A 20269-nucleotide genomic window follows, 5' to 3' on the forward strand; every position below is an offset into this window, starting at 1 on the left:
TGCATGTGCTATATATTTAAGTTTATTAATATATATTTAAACTAATTCTTGGGTATTCAGCAAATAGAGAAAAAGATATTCGAATCATGCAAAATCCTTGTTATCATTTTATAACACATCCTTTATCCTTTATCAGGCATAAAATTAGATAGATATGAATCCTTAAAAATATTTTTACTGCTCCACAGAGAAATTAATTATTCCATCGTCCTATGCAAAAGCATCCAATGGGAATTCGAGTGCTTCCCACTCGGTGGCCGCTCGCTCCTACGCTGGTGGCCAGGGCACGAATACGGAGTGCTCCTTTGGCACCGAGTGCACGCCGCTGCACGACTGCACGGCAATGATCTATGAGGTGGCGAAGAACTGTTATTACGGCGACAAGTCGCTTTTTTGCGGCGGTGGCGAGGAGATGCCCTACGTGTGCTGCCCGAGCAGTCCACTGGAGAAGAATCAGGTGTGCGGCAAGTCGCTTGTGCAGGGACATTTCTACAAGGGACTCGGCTCGTATCCCTTTGTGGCTCGCGTGGGCTTTAAGCGTAAGTGAATATCAATCAATTAATTGATCGAAATCGGTTGTCTTTAAGTCGCCCATTGCAGACATAAGCACGGGCGCCTTTGCCTATCCGTGTGCAGGATCGATCATTGCCCGGCGTGTCATCCTGACCGCCGCCCATTGTGCGTTGGCCAAGGCCGATGGCCACCGGCTGTAAGTATGCCAATCGTTATGCTTGTGTCCATATATATATCTGTATGTATATGTGTATATCGCGGTGCATCTAAACTTTCGCCTGCAGCTCATCGGTGCGCGTTGGCGAGTATGACACCTCCAGTGATCCGGACTGCGCCAGCACTGGCTTCTGCGCACCACGGTCTGTGAATCATGCGATCAGCCATGTGATTGTGCATCCAGACTATAAGCAAGGCCAATATCATCATGACATTGCGCTGCTGGTGCTCAAAACACCGCTCAATTACTCGGGTAAGCGAGGGGAAAGGGAACAGGGATGGGCCGGGCCGGGCGACTCGGACTGGGGGCTGGTTACGCTTCGCAGTGTCAACGTTAATTAAAAATCGTTTTGCTCTGTGTTATTTTCGACTCGCACTCGCAGCCAAGTTCAATAATGTCAACTACGACTCTTATATATTGCATGTTTGCTAATTTGAGGTTAGGGCTCCATTTCCATTGCCCGCTCCGGGGAGGGGTTCCGGGGTTAACTTAATTGGCCAGCGACAAGCTCTGGTGTGTGTTTAGTCTAGCAAGTAATAGGCTAAACGCGGATCAACCGTTAGCCGGCTACCCAATATTAGTTTTCGATTTTAGACACACTTCAATAAGCTTGGACTTTGGATTAGCCTGGATTTGAGGTTAGGTTTTCGCTGCTTAAAATTCTTCAATTTTACAACAATTTTAAAGGACTACTTTACGTTTACTTTTTATTTATTTATTTATATTTATCATTATTTTCTTTTTTCTATAAAAAGAATTTTAAATTTCAATATGCCCCACAAAACTTTACGAATAAGATCACTATAAAATCTAAATAAGAAGACAATAGACAATTTTTCAATATTATAATCATCTATGAATTATTTTTTAAGTCAGTAATTAGGCTGGATTAAAATTGCCAAAGTCCAGAAATGTTAAATTACAGTTCTATAAAAGAATTTAAAAATTTTAATATGCTCTAGAAAACTTTATGAATATGATTACTATAAGATCTAAAAACAAAGGCAATAGATCTTTGGTTTTTTCAATACTATAATTATCTAACGATTGCAACATTTTAATACAATCCGAATATTGAACCTTTTTATTCCGATTCTTGAAATTTGTATTTTCGGAATGTTCTGTTTCATAAAATAATTTAATTTAGGTTTTACCTCTGAGTTGAGATTAGTTTGAATTGCAATTTCTTAACGAATACCAAGTATATGGAATCTTTAATTGATTTTTAAAAAAATGTTAGTTATACTTACATGTTTTCTTCTTACAATACTCCCATGATCTTCGACCCTCGCCCTGAAATTATAAGTCATATAATTCTCGTTTTGATAGTTGTGATTTGATATACTTGTTTTAAGTTCACGTTCGAGCGTCTTGTGCGAAAGGAATGCATCTTATGCGAACAGCCTTCGGATGTTTTCATCAAAATCATAAATTTAAATTGAATCTTAAAGCGTCAATATCATTGCGATCTGAACAAATAAGGGCCAGCAACGTCGAGGTGCAGGCAACTCGTAAACAGCACATTAGCTACGAAAATCAAAATACCGCAGCCATCAGGGGGCGTTACCTTAATTGTTGGCCAGCTTGTTTGCAGGTGGCTTTATGGCTTTATAATATTTTATAGGCGTACGTGAGCGTGAGGGCAATCAATAAGGCCAACGTTGCGAGCCGGAGACCAGCCTCCTTTTCCTTTAATGGCCGATACGTGTTTGCTGCATTCAAAGTCAAATTGCAACTGAACCGATTTGTTTTGTTTTTCTCTCCCCGTGCCCCGCTGCAGTGGCCACCCAGCCGATCTGTTTGCAGAAGACACGCGCCAATTTGGTGGTGGGCAAGCGGGCGACCATTGCCGGCTGGGGCAAGATGTCCACGTCGAGCATACGCCAGCCGGAGATGTCGCATCTGGACGTACCGCTGACCAGCTGGGATCTGTGCCTGCGCAACTATGGATCAACGGGCGCACTCGAATCGCCCAATTCAATTGAGGGCCAATGGATGTGCGCCGGCGGCGAGGGCAAGGATGTCTGTCAAGGCTTTGGCGGTGCGCCATTGTTCATCCAAGAGAACGGCATCTTCTCACAGGTATACTACCTGTCATTGACTGACTGACATCAATTCGTAGCTGATTGTATTTGTTGCAGATCGGCATCATGTCCTTTGGCTCAGACAACTGCGGCGGACTTCGCATACCCAGCGTATACACGAGCTTGGTCTACTTCCAGGAGTGGATACACGACAACACGCCACCGGAATAAGCCAGCATCCGTGTCCATCAGACATTTCCCTAACCTAAGCGTAAAACTTAAATGTACATCAATATATGGTATTTATATATGTATGTAGAATTGGTATATGTTTTATTTGGCAAAGTAACCTAAACTATTATTTTTCTGATATTCAAACGAGAGCGTGTTCATTTTATGTAAATTGATGGATGGGTTCACATGCGTCGGGCCATATATAACCTACACGCACACATATAATTTAATTGAATTAATTGAACTTTGACACGAGAAACGGGGCCTCCAAACAAATAAAGTTCTCATTCAGGAAAAAAATAATACGTTGCAGAGAAAACAGCTCACAATATTTGTATTTATATTTTCGCAACTTGAGTGAACTTTTACGGAATTTAATTGTACATTTTTATAAAAAAAAACGACTTCCAAAACTATATTTGTCTACGTTCCAAGTCTTAGAGTCAATGCTCAATCAATTATTTCCGGAATTGTCCGGATCGGAGCTATTCGAACTAGATAGCCGTCATAGTTGTGTATGTTCAATCAGAAATAAAAACAATTTTTGATTTATGTAGCATTTTAGGAAAGCGCGCTTAAGTCTATAAAATATAATTTAAGAATTTTTAGATGGAAAATAAAATTTTTTATAATTTATTTTCATAATTCCCTGCTTTACTAATTAACCTGATACTTGTCCGAAATTTAACACACAATTTTTCATCTTTTTATTGCCTTTTACAAAGTTTTGCCCAGCTGGAAAATTGTTTTTGGCTTGAAGCCCTTTTTATTTGTCCATCTTTCATCTCTCTCGTTAACGTTAATAGCTTTTGGTCTCAGCTGCTTTGATGCATGGGAGTTGTCAGTCTTGATTTGTGTGCGTGTGCGTGTGTGTGTGTCATTTGTGTATGTGTGTGTGTGTGTGTGTGCAGGTCCCGTAATGTCGGTGCCATGTGGCTAATTGGAGTCAGCTGTTTTTATGAGCCAAGCGAATCAGCTGGCTGTTTGGCAGGAGCAACAAAAGCCAAGAACAGCAACCGGACAAATGGAAAGGCTGCAAGTGCACTGAGAGAAATTATAACCTTGAGCGAATACTTAATATAATTACATTCGATTTGTGCGCCATTATGTAAGAGCCGTCGGCACAGCTGCAGAGATGACAAATTAACTCTGTACGCTACTCAGTACGTGAGCGACATCGACGACAAATCAAACGCTTTAAATTAATTTACGGTCTGCCTTCGAATGCCGTAAGACACATGACAAAAGGCCCGCACATTCCGCAGGCACGACGCGCAGTGTACCGGGTGCGCGGGGAGGCACTAAATAAAAAATCAATTTGATGGCTCGCACAGATCGTTACGTTCCGGGCTCCACGACAGCCCAGACTCTTTGGCTTCCGCTGGCCAACACAGTCGGCAATTGGTCGTCGAGCCGTCGAGATCGTCGCGAATTCGTCTCTGAAACTTGTCGAGCGTTACACTTGAAATTCAAAGTCACAGTTTCTTTTATTATCAATATAATAAAAATTATGATCGAGCTGAATGTTAAATAAATATAAATGAATTCTTTCAACTTAAACATATAGTGCGTACAAAATTAAATATAACTAAAGTTTTAAATGCTATTTCAAGGTATTGCGAAAACCTTTGAGTTTTGGTATAAATATTTAGTTTCCAAAGAATCTTTTTGCTCCTGTGATGATGGCAATCTGAAATAATGCAAATCCAAATATTTAAAAATTTGTTAAACTTTCAAGTGGCATATAATAAATTATACATTTTATGTAAAGACGCCCGTTTATAAAAAAAAGGGAAAAAACAAATTTTTTATATTTTGTTTTTTTTTAGTGAAAAAGTGTTTTACAACATTAAGATTTTGTTAAATTCAATATTGTTTGATCAATGTAATTCTATTGATCTTAGATCAAATTAATTAAATCACCATATTTAATTTTGTAAATAATACGATCTTCTATATTTTTAGGCATATGAATATAATTAATTATGGATCTAGGTCCATTTGCTTGATTTTCTGAATAGACACAACCGGAAACAGGACGCATTGAAACGTGTTAAAAGCTAATTAGTGCTACGAGTTTTATTAATATTGTTTCTCACATTAAATGTTTATTCTGAAAGCGTTCAATTTATGATTTCGGTGATTTAAAAATTCCTTCAGTATTGCATAAGTTTCATCTCCAAAATTATCCAACTAAAATTTGGGCTCTGAAATAAGTGGCAACCTTACCAATGGAAAGACTCGGCACTTAATGTACAGCAATAATGAAATCAGATCAATTCGTGGCTCACCCTTGAGCACATCATTTTAAATAAAATCGGCGCCCTGATTTTAGGACGAGCTCCAACAAATGTTTTAACTGTGTCAGTGTGTGTGTGTGATTGTTCGTGCGATTTTTTAGACAACTAAGCGAGAAAAAAAAGTGAGCAAAAATTAGCTGAAACCCTTTGTGCGATTTACGTTGGAGATAGTGTGGAAAATATCAGGGTATGAAACTCATAAATTGAGGCTAATCGGGAATTCGGGGGATCGATCGCAAAGGCATCGCGCTAATTAGGCAAACTGTGCTAAAGAGCAAGAGAAACTGCAAGCGTGCACTAACTGTAAAATACACCATATAAACAAACCTGATGATAGAGCAGAAAGCTGAGCAATGTTGAAAAGACGGCGAAGTAAACAGCAGCAACAACAACAAGAACAACAGTCTCAGCAACAACCACAACAACAAGAAGAACAACAGTCTCAGCAACAATTATAAGCACGCACAAGTATCAGACAATTGGCAACATGTTGCCGAACCTTGGGCACATGCTGCTAGTGCTTGCTGCCATCCCCGTCTTGGCCATGGGATCGACGCTACCCAATAAGACGGCCGAGTTCAAGGAGTGCACCAGCATTGACATACGCAACGAGTGCAGCAAAATGAGTCTATTAGACAACTGTACAGTTGTTACTGGCTATGTGATGATAACGCTGATACCCAGTCAAAAATGCAATTATAGCGCTTATTCGTTTCCCAAATTGCGCGAGATCACGGACTTTATGATATTTACTGAAGTGCGCAACTTGACTGGCATCAGGCATATGTTTCCCAATCTTACTGTGATACGCGGCCGTAGGCTGTTCCTTAATTATGCCCTGGGCGTGACCAGCATGCCTGATCTACAGCTGGTAAGTGGACACGGACACAACGAAGATTACAATACATTCCTCATCCAAGCGGGGTGGAGATTAAGAAAAGTGTGAAACTATTTTGTTTACACCCGATCGGCCTAAAACTCATTTTCAAAGATCTTTGTTCAAATTCATTTGAGGGGCGATTCACACTTTTCGGAAAATCCACTCCTCTTTGGTATAAATGGCCAAAGATTTGAGGAATAAAGTTCATTTTCAAAGACTTTATGGAAAATCATTTAAGACATGTTTACACCCGAGCAAGGCTCGGGAATACCTGCTAATAGAGAATAAACATTTTTGTTAATTTCCATTTGCCAATTTCAGCTGGAATTTAAATCGCTAGTGGCCATTCAACGCGGACACGTCTACATCGGTAGCTGCCCCAAGCTTTGTCAACTGGAAAGAGTAAGTAGTTCTGACTGGCCACTTGATATGCTCACTCAGCTATTGCTTTGCAGGTCAATTGGGATCGACTCACATTGAGCGCCGGGGAGAATCACATCGTGCTTGGATCCAACAACTGCACACAACGCGCCACCTGCAATGGCTGTCCATCCAAGTATTGCTGGTCAAATATTACGTGCCAGAGCTTTGAGAATGATAATGTGGTGCATCATGATCGGTGGGCATATGAATTTACTTTTCGATTTAATAGCTATACTCCATACCCATTGGTTGTTAATTTAGTAGTGACTTGTGCTCATCACTATCTTTTATCTGTTACCTGTTTTAAAAACGAATTCATTAATTCGACAGTAGCTACGAACTTCGATAACAGTTTTGACCCTTTAGAAACTAGCATGTTTATTTATATACCCTGAACCCATTTAAATTGGGTAAAAAGGCTATAATGTATTTGTGCAGAATGTATGTAACAGGCAGAAGGAAGCATCTCCGACCCCACAAAAGTTTATATATTCTTGATCAGCATCAACAGCCAAGTCGATCCGTCCGTCCGTCCGTAGGTATGAACACAAGGATATTAGAATCTATAAGAGCTAGAGGCTTGAAATTTAGACCGTAGGTCCTCCTAGTGCCCGCGCAGTACGAGTTTGTTTCTGATAATCGATAACGTGCCCCTTTTCCTAGTAATCGATCAAAATCGATATCGAAATCGTGTTTTTTGAGCAAATATCTCTAGGTTTTAAGAGCTAGAGTCACCAAACTTGACATGTAGCTTCTAAAATAGTATATATATATATATCTTTAATTTTATAGCTATCGCCAACATTCCCTTATCAGCACATAGCTACAAATCAACATTTCATTAAGACCGGTTAAGAAACACAAAAGTTATTAAAAACAATGTGTTTTGGCTGCCCACATGGTTGGGGCAGCTAGCCCCAGCTTCACACATTCATACATGTCTCTATTGAATTCTATCAACAGCATGGCAATTGCGATTGTGTTGTTTTCAATGCTGCTATTTTAATCTCTCCCTCGAGACCTATCAAGGAAATCGTTTTTTTTTTTTAAATTTATTCTTATTCTGCTGAAGCATGAATTGGTGTTGGTAGAGGAGGGTTTAGGGTTCTCCCTAGTCGGTAGCTCCCGACTAGAGGCTCTTACTTGTTAAATAGAGTATATTCAGTTTTTTTTCAGAGCTTACCGAATTAGGTTTTTTTTTCTTGTAATTTTAACACTCAAATATTAGTCTGAGCTTAGAGGCAGCATTTGAAGAAGATATACTAAGTAGCTCTACAAAAGAAGCATTTTGTAGTGAATCACAAATTTAATTGGATTTTTTTTGCTTTATCCCCTTGTTCCGCAGAAACTTAGACGACTGCCACGAGGAGTGCCTGGGTGGCTGCTACAATTCCTCGGCCGCGGGCTGTTTTGTCTGTCGCGGACTAACCAATGCCGGGGTTTGCGTAAAACGTTGCCCGCCCGACAAGTGAGTGAGGGGCTGAGCCACGCCGGCTTGGCGTCTTGTTGATTGCCACTTAGAGTTAGTCCGTTTGCAGGTATGTGCTGGAGCAGTATCAACGCTGTTACACCCGTGACGAGTGTGTGGCCCACCATGGGCACTTTACGTTTGGCTTTGAGTGCGTCGCCTTCTGCCCGAGTGGCCACAAGGCCGATGCCAAGTCGGAATGCGTGCGCTGCGATCCGCTGGAGCCTTGCGTGAGCGTCTGTTCTGCAGAGCAATCCGATGGCATGATTGCCATATACAATTTGGCCGATGCGGAGGATCTGCGCGGCTGCCAGATTGTCAACGGCAGCCTCATCATCACCATACGCAATCAAGTCAATGAGGAGCAGCTGGAGCGCAGTTTTAGCAGTATACGTGAGATACGTGGACACCTCAAGATCTACCGGTGCGTGTTCCGTCAAAGCAGAATAGGCGTATTCAATCTAATGTTTATTTAATCATTAGATCCTCGCAGCTGAGTAGCCTGAAGTTCCTTAGCAATTTGCGCCTCATACACGGCGATCCGCTAGAGAATCGACACTACGCATTTATACTGTACGATAACAAGCAGCTGACCGACTTGTGGGAGCCGGCGGTGGACCTGGAGTTTGTTAATGGCGGCATGTTTATGCACCGCAACAATAAGCTGTGCAACAAGCATATGAAGGACTTTCAAATGCGCGTAATACACGACAAGGTGATGGACTCGCTGCAGACCAGCGATCAGGAAGTCCTTTGCGGCCCGGCCAAGCTGCAGTTGTCTGTCCAGGTGAGTACTACCTGTCTGCGCTACAAGAAACCTACATGTCCCACCACTATCTTATCTAGATTAGGAACTATATCTCACAATATAGCTTTTGTAAACCATATTCAGACCAAGTATTTATATGTGTGAATAAGAAGGTTTCTTCGGCCTAATAAGGAACGTCCCTTCTCTGCAATTCTCAACAACCCAAATTTAGTCTGAATCAAAAAGAAAAACAATAAGCTTTTGCATTTTGGTCTATAAAGCTGGCTAGCTCTCCAAACGGACTTTCCTATTGGCTTCTATTTGTCACTCTTGTCTTCTGATTTTCTCCCACTTGCATATGGATCGCCTTTTTATGCGATTCTCATTTGATCCCTTACTCACTTACACTCATAATCATAATTGGTGTTGCTTTATATACTTTATATATCTATCTATCTTTAAAGGCACGCTCCCATCGTACGCTGCAGCTTAGGTGGCCAAAATCGCAGATGAGTGTGGAGCTGGAACTAATTTACAGAACAGTGCCGCTGGGCACAGTTTATGCAGAACAGAGTGAGTTAGAGGCGCCCGTCTGTACGCGCATCAATTGGCAGCGTCTGTTGCTATTTGTGGACGACCTACAAGATAATGGCACGCACTACAGCTATCGACTGGAGCAACTGGAGCCGCATACACGCTACGCCTGCCTGTTGCGCACCTTTGGTGGCGATGTCCATCAGGAAGCGCGTAGCGATATGATCTACGTGGAAACGCAACCGGACATACCAAAGCCTCCAACTTTGGCCGTTACCAAGAAAACGGACAATATGCTGACGCTACGCCTTAGCGGCCAGGAGCATGACTATTATATGTTGAGCGTTTACAATCTGACCGACGATGCGGCCTATATTGATCAACGCGACTACTGCCGGCAACCGGCGTTTCAGTGGCAGGACATGGACGGAGCGCGTTGGCGCTCGCTAAAAGAATTTGACTACGACGAATGCTGTGCGCGTCAGGCGGAACTGGCCGATGATCAGCACTTTATAGAAGAAATGGCCGCCATGTATCGCTGCAACCTGGATGCGCCCGGCAACTGTCCGGCCCCAGAGACGAAGCTCGGGCAGCAGTTACGTTTAGCGGCCAATACAACGGTGTACGAGCTGCGCAAGCTGGAGCGATATCGTTTGTACTCACTGCAATTGCAGGCATGCAACTCGCTCGGCTGCAGTAGCTCAGCGATATTGAACGAACGCACAAATTTCACATTGGGCGCGGATCTGGTGTTGGAGCTGAGCGCATGCCGCGTACCCAAGACAACCGAGTACATAGTTCGCTTTACAGAGCCGGTACAGCCGAACGGGGCGATTGTCAACTACGTTCTGCACTACCGCAACAATGTGTCCGAGCAGGTAGCAGAAACGCACCTAAGCTGCCTGACACGACGAGCTCATGCCCAGGCGAACTATGTGCATGCGGCCCAATTAAACGGCACCTACAACGAGTGCGCCGTACGCGTCCACTCGCTAGCTGGCGATGTAATCACAAGCTATGTGCCTGTACCGTGGTGCAACAAGGAGCAGAGCATGATCCCAGCAACAAAAGCTACTGACAAACCGCAGATAGATAATGATGCTGTGATGAAGCAGCCAGCAGAGGAACAGGACGAGGAGGTGACTCACTCGCATGTACATGGCGTGAGCATATTCGTGATTTGCTTTTTGTTTGGGTGCTCCCTGTCACTGGTTTGGCTTCTGTATAAGCGACGCTGCTGGCCCAAGTGGCCGGGACTGCGGCGCTATGTGCCCGTGCGAGAGCAGTGGTTGCGCGAGCGCCAGCAAACCGAGGATCGTGAAATACTCGTCGATGGCTTTGAGACGGTGCGTTTTCAGAACAACAACAACAACAACGGCAGCAGCCTCAACAATGTGTACTAATTTTAAATGTGAATGTGAAAATGTATTTAACTATAAATGTCAACTTACCATATAGTTTAAGCGAAACTGTTGAGTCTGTTGCTTCATGCGGCGTTGTCCTTGGTACCTGGCTGAGCTTCATCCTCCGAGTTGGTGCTGTTGTTGGCTAGCAGAATGGTCGGCACACTGCTTGACGGCAGCAACATGATGTCGCTGTCCGAGGTGGGTGTGGGAGTGCGTGGCGATGGCACCTGCTGTCGAGCCTTGGCACGCTCCAGCTTCGCCTGTTCATACTCCTTTAGCTCGGAGAGCTTCAGTTGTATAGTTTGTAGTTCCCGGCGACGCATTTTCGAGACTTTGTTTTGGTTTCTTTCTTTGTATCTAGTGATGGGCAACTCTTTATGTACCAATAACTTTTTACTATCGACTATCGATTAGAATATAAATAGCAAATCAAGTTACAATATTCGCCTACACGGGCGACGTTCTATGTACCACTTTGCGGTAAATTATACTTACATGTTAAATACCTTTAAGACTTTAACAGATTTAAGAGTTGAGTAACGGCAGAAGAAAACTGCAGCTTGCAATTCTTAAATGGGAGCATGGAAATTTACAATCGCTGTATGGCAACGTGCGCATCCAAGCTCTAACAGTGCGCTGTTAAGTAACTCTGTTAGAATCGGCGAGAATAACATTCGCTCTAATCGAATTGCAACACAATTGAAAATAACAATATTTAAAGTTCAATTTAGTTTCTATGTATATTTAATGACCGCCTTAAACTAATTTTGGCTATGAAAGCAGTCAATGTCACAAGCAACCTTATTACTAGCTTATTTATTTTACAAACATCAGTCCTCGTCTACAAACAGACCGCCTAGGTCGAGATCCTCAGACTTTTCGCTAGACTGTTGCTGGGTTTTAAACTCTGTAAAATATTTGCCATCGCTCTCTGAATTCCAACAGATTTCCTCCGCCTCGGCAGCCAGGTGCCGGGCATGCTTGGGCGGTGTGAAGTGGGTGTACGTACAATTTGTGTAGGTAGCCGGCTGCGTTGAACTGGTGGCATTTGGACGCAGATCATAGTGCTCGGCCAGAAACTGCAGCACTTGCGATTTGCTGTTTAGACTATTGAACTGGACACGCAATGCGCGTTTCATTTCGCTGCTCCACATAAAGGTTAGATGGTGATGGAAGCACTGAAACTGCAAGTGGTCACCAGCCGACTCGGCGATGTCCAGCCACTGCTGCACACAGGCCTTGGGAGTCGTTGTGGCCTGCGGATATTCGCTGTTGAAGAGCGCCGGATTGGCGAGTAATCCACGTGCAGCCATAACGCCAGCCGCATGTGTCCTGGTATGCAGTTCGCAGGCATCTTGAAAGCTTTCCACATTACCATTGACTATTAGCGGAATTTGCAGCGATTGGCACACTTCAGCCATGGCCGCTACGTTAAGCGTGTCTTTGGAATGCTTCTGTGACGGCGTACGTCCATGCAACGTCAAGAATGTGACACCACAGTGCTCCAGTTGCTGTGCCAGCTGGATCGTTCTTTGCAATGATGTCTGGCTGTCGCTGCTTTGCAACAAACGCATCTTGACCGAGACGCTAAAATCCGTTGGCAACGTTCGCCGCAAGCATTGGACAACATCCCGAACTTGCTCTGGCTGGCGCAATAGACCACAGCCGTAGCCTTTGGCAATGGCCCAACTTTGTGGGCAGCCGCAGTTAAGATCTACACCGTCCACATAAGGGTAAACGAGCTGCGCAGACGTGACAAATTCCATTGCATCCTTGGCGGCAAACTGTGCTATGAGCGGCTGGTCATCTGGGCCAGTGGTAAACTCGTTTTGCCTGGCCTTTTCGCTGTTATTTATCGAATCGGAAATCATCATTGGAGTAAAGGCCAATTGCACTCCATTCTGACGAAGCAATCTTCTAAACTCTAGCTTACTGTATCTGACCATGGGAGCACTGATGCGTACAAAGTCCTGCGCGTCTGCGAAGAGAGCTCCGATGTCATGGTGTGGCCTTTGTTTTGGCAACTCCATTCATAAATTTATATTGTGGACTCGTAATTATTGTATATATTCATATATTTACATACGTACGTGGGGTTCATGTGGCGTCCACGTTGTGCCTAATTGAATCACACTCAGCTGTTTCTAGTTGATCAGCTGCTCATTCAGCTGGGAAAAACAGTAAACTTAACTGTAATTAAAGAGGAACTGGAGTTAGCGCTAAGTAAAATTTTAAACCTAAACTAAAATTAAACCCAATTCGTCCTTAAATGGCGCCAGCTTAAAACGAAAATCCATTAAAGGCCTAAGTTTAAATTCGAACCACTCGATTGTTTTAGTTAAGAAACTGCTCAATTTATCGATAGGCATGTATTAATTCGTATGTATACAAACAATTTAAATATAGAACATATGTAGGATAAGTAGCCAATTTTTGTAGACACTTAATTATTAAAATGAATCAGGAATTAGGTATCCAAATTGTGTTCAATTTTTAATTTTTTAATGTAGCTAGGGCCTTCCCTATTATTATCCATCTAAAATCGCGTTTTATGGGCTAGATTTAAATATCGATAGATGAATACATATTAAGAAATCGATAGTGCCAAAGTGAGTTTCTCACCTCTAGTGTGTAGGTGAAAAAAACTCACAATCGCAATTTCTTTAATTAAATAAATTAATACATGCACAAATAAAAACATAGTGACTAATCAGCCGACAAAAGGCAAAAGACGTCAATGACGCACAAGTGAAACGCAATGAAATAGTGAACGCAGCAGCAGCGTCCCACAACAACGACAACAGCGACAACTACAACAAAATGCATTTTTCAATACCAGACACACAGGAACAATATGCGGATGGAAGCGGTGGCTCGCCCACATACACGGTGTATAACATCTATATCAATGGCAACTATCACTGCTGCCTGCGCTACAAGCAGCTGCACGCACTACACGAACAGCTGCGTAGGCGTTGCACAGACGCCGCCCTGCCGCCATTTCCACCCAAACGGCTGCTGCCCCTAAGCAACAGTCAGCTGGAGACGCGACGCGCTGCTCTTGAGCACTACTTGCAGATCATTGGACAGGATGCGCGGATCGCACGCCTTTCCTATTTGCAGCAGTTTCTGCAGCGCGCCCAATTGGAAACTGCGCTGGCCGAGTGCTCGGTGAGCAGAGAAGATGAGCAGCAGCAGCTACAGGTGGAGGTTTATAGTGGCAGCGCAGCGGGATCTGAAGATGGAGGCGTACAGTTGCTGGTCAATTGTCATGTGCAGCAGAATGCTAGCGCTCTGCTGCAATGCGTGTGTCGCATGCTGCAGCTGCCCGTTGAGCTAATGCAATTTTTTTGTTTATATCTCATGCGGAAGGTGGACGCGCCCGATGGGCCCTCCTCCTCGCCAGATGATCCGCCCGCTGTGCTGCTGCTGCGCCGCCTGATGGACTTTGAGTCGCCTTTTATCACGCGCTTGCATGCGCAGCCCTGTCAATTGCTTTTGCGCACCTGCTACTGGAACGCACGCTGGGATGCGAAGCTGCTGGGTAACAGCGTGGCGCTCAACTTACTTTACCATCAAACTCTGGCGGATGTGGCCCGTGAGTGGATTATTTGTACGCCCGAAATGCGACGACAGCTGTGCAGCCGGCAAATGCAGGCACGACCTTTGCAATATTTGGAGCTTGTGCGTCAGTTGCCCTCCTATGGCTGTCTACAGTTCGGCGCTGCACAAGTGGACTATCCGGAAGTGGACACAACAGCATTGGTGACAATAGGCAATCGGGAGCTCAGCTTGCGCACGGCGCGTGGTACAAAAATTTACGAAACAAAGTTTAGGGTCACACGCATGCGCTGCTGGCGGGTCAGCGCCATGCACAATACGTACGAGTCGCGGGATCAGCCGACGCAACTGCAGCTATCCTTTGAGTATCTAATGTCCAAGCAAACTTTGCGCTGGATTACCATCACCAGCCAGCAGGCAATGCTCATGTCTGTGTCGCTGCAGGCGATGGTCGATGAGCTGCTGCACATCGACAGTAGCATCAGCGGTGGCAGCGATGATGAGCATGAGGCAAGCACATCTCGAGGCGCATCGGAATCGACCATATCGACGCCCAGCTCAGTCTCATCCTCATCCTGCACATCCACTTCGGGCATTTCAACGACAACAGCAACAGCGACAACGACACCGCCTGTCAAGTTTCTAGCTCAGCGTTGCAAGCAGCAGCACAAGCTGACAACGGCTCGCACCTTTGCGGCCGTTTTCTTTCGCAATGACGAGAATGCAGCATCTGTGCGCAATGAGGCGTTCGAGGGCATTGGCGACGATGATCTGTAATCTGTGTGTTGACCGTCATGTATGACATGTATGTTAGCTTCCTGGTGGATCTAGAAAACAAATCGATCAGTGGAAGCATTTTATTCTCAATCTCAAACATGATCGGAATATAATAGCGCTCTTCGTTAGTTATTCCATTACATTGACTTCCTCTGAAATACTTCAATTGATAACGAGAGTGCTCAGCTTTTTGATCGTTTTCCAGCACTAATATAAAATGTGTGTATGTTGTAAGTATAAAAAATTTGTTGTTTAGTTCATTCGTAAACAGCGCGTCGCCAAAATAGTTTCTAAGCGAATTGTAACTGTTAGCACAAATCTAACTGTTATTAATAATGCATTATATAAAGATGCAGCACAAAGGCATAGGAGATAATTCACGAATTCAGCTGTACTTTCCGTGCCCTCCCTCCCTCCCTCTCCTTGGTGCTGCCAAATGTAACGACAAATATGAAACTCGGAATGTGCATTTTATTCTGTTAAAGACAAAAGTAGTTTTATTATCAAAATACATATGAGATGATCATATTGTCTAAATGATAATTGATTAAATAACATTGTGTTGTGTTTAAGAATGCTCAGCAAGAACTACATACTTATATATGGTAATTCTTTTGTAAAAAAAAAAACATTTTTATATGGTTACTCGATATTTCCTTTTTATATTTTAAGTATATGCTTATGCATATGCGCAGCTATTTTTTACGTTTATTATTAACAGTTGAGCAAAATATATATGTTATGAATTTTATAGAAATAAACGTAAAGTGAAAATGTGGAAACAAAAGTTTTTTATAATACATTTATAACGGTTTTATTCAACGACTGCTGTTAATTGATTTTAGCATGCTGTTAACTAGCGAATGTTGGCACTGCCAACGCGTATGTCAAAATCGATACCGTCTGTGCTATCGATATTTCTGTCAAATGCAACAACGAAAAGAAAAAAATAGCTCACAATACTCCCAATAATAGAATTGGGACTTGTGTGATAAACAAAAACAACCAACAAAAGCAATATTTATATTAATACAAAAACATAATGGAACGCAACAATGGGTAAGCCTGATATGATACATACAAGAAGTTTATGCTAAGCGAAGCTCGTGACGCATACAAATTGAAAAAAAGTAAACACACAGTGTTTGCGGCTGTGTGCGTGTAGATGTGTATATGTGCACAAATGCAATATTGCGATGTTGGTAAACTAATTTGGCTAACCTAATATTATTTCAGACGTTATCCCTATATTCGCCGCCAAGGCAGCGGCAACGGACCACACAATCATCATCACCATAATAACGCAAACTCATCGACAACGTCGTCGTCATCTTCGCCGTCTCCGGCATCCGTAACAAACACATCGCCTCACAGCACACAATACTCCAATAATAGCATTAATAATGCAGCAACAAACACTAATGTGCTGTATGCAGCGGTGTCGCAACAGCAACAACAACAACCGCCGGCTGTGCCCATATCGCAGCACGATGAATTAATACGTTACATTCGCGAGGCTTGGAATAAAGTAAGTACTGGATTTATGATATAAATAGTAGTCGGCAACACAATTTGTAGCATCTTGTGGCAGGTCACTTTTCCCGATCGTGTTTGTCGTGGGTGGACGCTAATGTTTTCTCGTTTCTTTTGGTTCCTTACAGGTTAGCGAGCAGGGTACGCCTGTTATATATTGCAACGAATCTGATAATCAATTAAAAAATTTTAAGCCATTCAATCTGGAGGAGTACTGGGGTCAGCGCCTGGTACAGAATATACATGTAACCACAACACATCAGTAGGGAAGAATGCACAAATCAACACAATCTATAAAACAGAGACAATGGCGCATAATAACGTTGGCATATAAACTAAGTACATATGTAAAATGCTTTATAAACCACATATGTTTTGAAAACAATCATCAGCAAATGGCATATTTTGTAAACGGGGTGCTGTTTCTACATTTATTTCGATGCTTTTGTATTTATTCGCGATCGTTTCGATTTTATACAACACGCATTTTTTCATGTGAAAGTATATGCAATACTTTGTATCTTCCACTATTATAAAATGCATTGCTAACACTGCCAGCTGTAAGGCAAAAGATATATTAACCATTTCATAAATTTGACTTAAAACGGCATCCCACAAACAATTGTTAATTGTCTGCGTATTACTGACCATTTAGAAATTGTTTTGAAACAGATTGATAAAAAGGCGAACAACTCTGAATTCCATACAAATCGCAAAATACAAGAAAAATAAACATAATTTGAAAAGGTTGGCTTTTTTTATATTTTTTTTTGTTGTGACCGGCTAACGATAGATCAAACAGAAACAAAATCAAGCTTTAAAAACAAGTAGGCTAAGAAAGAAAGACATTTTATCTATTGCTGAAAGCTTCGCAAAGGTATCCAAAAAGTGAAATATTTAAGTTTCTATATTCTATGCGAGAATCTACATACCACATTTGCTGTAACCAGCACTTTCTAGTAATTGTATCTAACATGCATTTCCAACCCTATAGATTGTATTCATAGTCAACATCGAACAAGCCATGTCCGCCTGTCTACCTGTCTGTTTTCGAATCCCGTCGGGCATACTCCACCATAGAGATACAGCTCTATCGATAGTATCGATGACATATTTATTCGTAGTCTAGCGAAGGGTTCGTGTATTCTCTTCGTGTATTTCCTATCTGAATATATAACATGGCGATAGTGAGACCTCTAATATATAATATAATATATATATAACTTATATGCGTTCAGACACCAGCTTATTTGTGTTGGACAGCCGATTTTTTATATGTATATCTTCAAAAGGTATTATATATTACATAAATTATATATATTTTTGACCTGCCCGAACCCCTTCGCCTGTTGTTCGGGTTTTATGTAAAGTACTCTCTTAGATCGAAAGCTACAATGCACTATAAAAATATTGTCAACACTGGAACTCGGTCCTTTTTATTTATAATGTAGCTTCCATGAAATATAAATCAATTGTTTATTCAATAATCTTAGCTTTCGAATAATTTTACAGATGTTTACCAACATGTTTTCAAGTTCCGAATTGCATTGGCATGCCCTTGTCGGCAGAAAATATAAACTATGCAAAACGATTAATTTAATATTAATATTTAACACAAGGATGCTTGAGGTGTATGTTTAAAATTATTTTATTTTGTTTTTTTTTTTTAACTATCACTATTGCATGCAAATACAAAAAAAAAACACACGGTTGTATTTTGAGCGTTATTCATCCCAGTTTAGCGCGCTTTTTGCCTGGTTATAGCGCGAAACTGGCAGTTGCCAAACAAATCTCATTGCTGGAAGTTGAATACTTATTAACTTTTTTTTAGATTAATGGAAATGGTGAGCCCCTGTAAACATGAAGAATCTCCGAGCAAAAGGTCAGCCGACATACAGAAAAGGCGTATGGACTGGAATGAAATGGACATCTCGCCGAGCAAGAGGTCAGAACCCCTGCAGGAGATTCAACTGGATAACCGGATGACAGAACAGACCAAAGATGCTGTGCAAAAAACAAAAGAGAACATAGATGAAATGCAGTATTTGCTTTTCATAAAAAGGATTATTGAGACTGGAGATAAGCGCGTGGACCGTACTCTGGTAGGAACGTTGTCAATTTTTGGCGCCCAAATGCGCTACGATTTGCGCGACTCGTTTCCCCTGCTGACAACCAAGCGTGTATTCTTTCGAGGCGTGGCCGAGGAACTGCTGTGGTTCATTGCCGGCAAGACCGATGCCAAGATATTGCAGGCAAAGAATGTGCGCATATGGGATGCTAACAGCACACGCGAGTTTCTGGACCGCTGTGGGCACACCGATCGGGATGTTGGGGATCTGGGTCCAGTTTATGGATTCCAGTGGCGTCACTTTGGCGCTGACTATGGCACTTGCAATGACGATTACACCGGCCAAGGTATTGACCAATTACAACAAGTAATACATACGATTCGAACTAATCCCTCGGATCGTCGTATTATCATGTCCGCCTGGAATCCGTTGGATATACCCAAAATGGCGCTGCCGCCGTGTCATTGCCTGGTTCAGTTCTTTGTATCGCAGTCCAAGGGCGAATTGTCCTGCCAGCTATACCAGCGTAGTGCTGACATGGGCCTCGGCGTTCCCTTCAACATTGCTTCCTATGCTCTGCTCACCTATTTAATAGCCCATGTGACGGGTCTGAAGCCCGGTGAATTTATCCACACTATAGGTGATGCTCACGTTTATCTCAACCATATCGAACCGCTGCAGCAGCAGATAAAACGTAGCCCTAAACCCTTTCCCAAGCTCAACATCAAGCGGCAGGTTACGAACATTGAGGACTTTCGCTACGAAGACTTTGAAATTGTTGGCTACAATCCTGATAAAGTCATCCCAATGGAGATGGCCGTATAAAACAGAACTAATTACTGCTGGCATTTTAATAACTTTTTTCACTTGTATTAGAAATAAAGTTTGGTGTACATATTCCTTAATTACTTGCAACTTGTTTTCTTTTAACGTGTTTGGAAATTTCACAAACTCAAGTGATAAGCCAGGTATTTTTTTCTCGTTACACTGAAAAAAAAAAGGGTTGGGTTTTCACTGTCCATCTGGATTAACATTATTTTCGGCGCTGCTGAAGTTACATGCTTGAAACTGGAGACATATAAATTTGTACATAGCTGCGCCTGCCAAGATGTTAAGATTATATAGTTCGCTCCACAAATCGCGAAACGTTTCTTTTCAGATATAGACTACTACTGAAGAGCTGCCAACTGTCTCGTCCACTGTCATATCGATAGGCAGACAACTCTCTCGTTGATATGGCACTCTAAAAGAGTATTAGGCAGTCTGTTATACTCGTTTGAAACATTCTTATTTGGGTCGTTATTCATATTATATGAAATATTGGTATATGATACGGTTGTCCGCTAGAAGTACATTTCTCCAAAGTATTGAAATTATTTTCAAACCTATTGCTCAGTGAAGAGACAAAACAACCAATGTTTGTTATTATGTTTTATAAAAGTAACGAGCATAAAGACAATCTCTGATACAGGGCTGGAAGATTGGTTTGCCTGGAATCGGAATAACGAAATCCACTTGGTTATTATCCGGGAATATGCAAAATTGATGTGGTAGAAGAAGCCAATGCTCCAATGCTGTTTTT

At 42.4% G+C, this 20269-nt stretch overlaps 7 protein-coding genes across 9 annotated transcripts; 5 read left to right on the forward strand and 2 right to left on the reverse strand.

The window, feature by feature from the left end:
* Positions 1-188: 188 nt before the first annotated feature.
* On the forward strand, positions 189-3132 carry LOC135435115 (chymotrypsin-like protease CTRL-1; the record flags this gene model as incomplete). The annotated part of the gene is made up of 5 exons (XM_064692018.1): positions 189-539; positions 601-709; positions 798-982; positions 2511-2812; positions 2872-3132. Coding segments are annotated over 5 exons (1061 nt in total), but the record flags the coding sequence as incomplete, so codon positions are not given.
* A 1318-nt stretch (positions 3133-4450) lies between these two features.
* LOC135435107 (uncharacterized) lies at positions 4451-11128 on the reverse strand. The gene is made up of 2 exons (XM_064692009.1): positions 10793-11128; positions 4451-4678 (listed from the first exon to the last, which is right to left on the reverse strand). The coding sequence occupies exon 1, from the start codon at positions 11068-11070 to the stop codon at positions 10828-10830; it is 243 nt and encodes an 80-aa protein (XP_064548079.1). The 5' UTR covers positions 11071-11128; the 3' UTR covers positions 4451-4678; positions 10793-10827.
* Positions 5287-10804, forward strand: LOC135435106 (insulin receptor-like). Its single transcript, XM_064692008.1, has 7 exons — positions 5287-6159; positions 6490-6570; positions 6624-6787; positions 7937-8059; positions 8130-8483; positions 8543-8846; positions 9272-10804. Exons 1-7 carry the CDS (start codon positions 5776-5778, stop codon positions 10742-10744), a joined length of 2883 nt encoding a protein of 960 aa, XP_064548078.1. The 5' UTR covers positions 5287-5775; the 3' UTR covers positions 10745-10804.
* Positions 11129-11473: 345 nt separating the features above from the next.
* On the reverse strand, positions 11474-13016 carry LOC135435100 (tRNA-dihydrouridine(20a/20b) synthase [NAD(P)+]-like). Of its 2 annotated transcripts, XM_064692000.1 has the most exons (2): positions 12834-13016; positions 11474-12771 (listed from the first exon to the last, which is right to left on the reverse strand). In XM_064692000.1, the coding sequence occupies exons 1-2, from the start codon at positions 12846-12848 to the stop codon at positions 11578-11580; spliced, it is 1209 nt and encodes a 402-aa protein (XP_064548070.1). In that variant the 5' UTR covers positions 12849-13016; the 3' UTR covers positions 11474-11577. The 2 variants fall into 2 exon arrangements, with proteins under 2 accessions (XP_064548070.1, XP_064548071.1); XM_064692001.1 differs by having other exon boundaries at positions 11474-13015.
* A 437-nt stretch (positions 13017-13453) lies between these two features.
* On the forward strand, positions 13454-15697 carry Snx17 (sorting nexin 17; the record flags this gene model as incomplete). Its single annotated transcript, XM_064692019.1, has 1 exon — positions 13454-15697. A coding segment is annotated over one exon (1632 nt), but the record flags the coding sequence as incomplete, so codon positions are not given.
* A 286-nt stretch (positions 15698-15983) lies between these two features.
* Positions 15984-17052, forward strand: LOC135435102 (uncharacterized). Its single transcript, XM_064692004.1, has 3 exons — positions 15984-16144; positions 16322-16613; positions 16747-17052. The coding sequence occupies exons 1-3, from the start codon at positions 16128-16130 to the stop codon at positions 16882-16884; spliced, it is 447 nt and encodes a 148-aa protein (XP_064548074.1). The 5' UTR covers positions 15984-16127; the 3' UTR covers positions 16885-17052.
* Positions 17053-17878: 826 nt separating this feature from the next.
* On the forward strand, positions 17879-19592 carry Ts (Thymidylate synthase). Of its 2 annotated transcripts, none has more exons than XM_064692003.1 (2): positions 17879-17910; positions 18450-19592. In XM_064692003.1, exons 1-2 carry the CDS (start codon positions 17894-17896, stop codon positions 19510-19512), a joined length of 1080 nt encoding a protein of 359 aa, XP_064548073.1. In that variant the 5' UTR covers positions 17879-17893; the 3' UTR covers positions 19513-19592. The 2 variants fall into 2 exon arrangements, with proteins under 2 accessions (XP_064548073.1, XP_064548072.1); XM_064692002.1 differs by lacking the exon at positions 17879-17910 and adding an exon at positions 18224-18249.
* The last annotated feature ends 677 nt before the right edge of the window (positions 19593-20269 follow it).

This window comes from Drosophila montana, unplaced genomic scaffold (assembly GCF_035044405.1).
Source record: "Drosophila montana isolate Dmon_TW-CO22-7 unplaced genomic scaffold, ASM3504440v1 contig_3513_1, whole genome shotgun sequence".
Classification (NCBI taxonomy): Eukaryota; Metazoa; Arthropoda; class Insecta; order Diptera; family Drosophilidae; genus Drosophila; species Drosophila montana.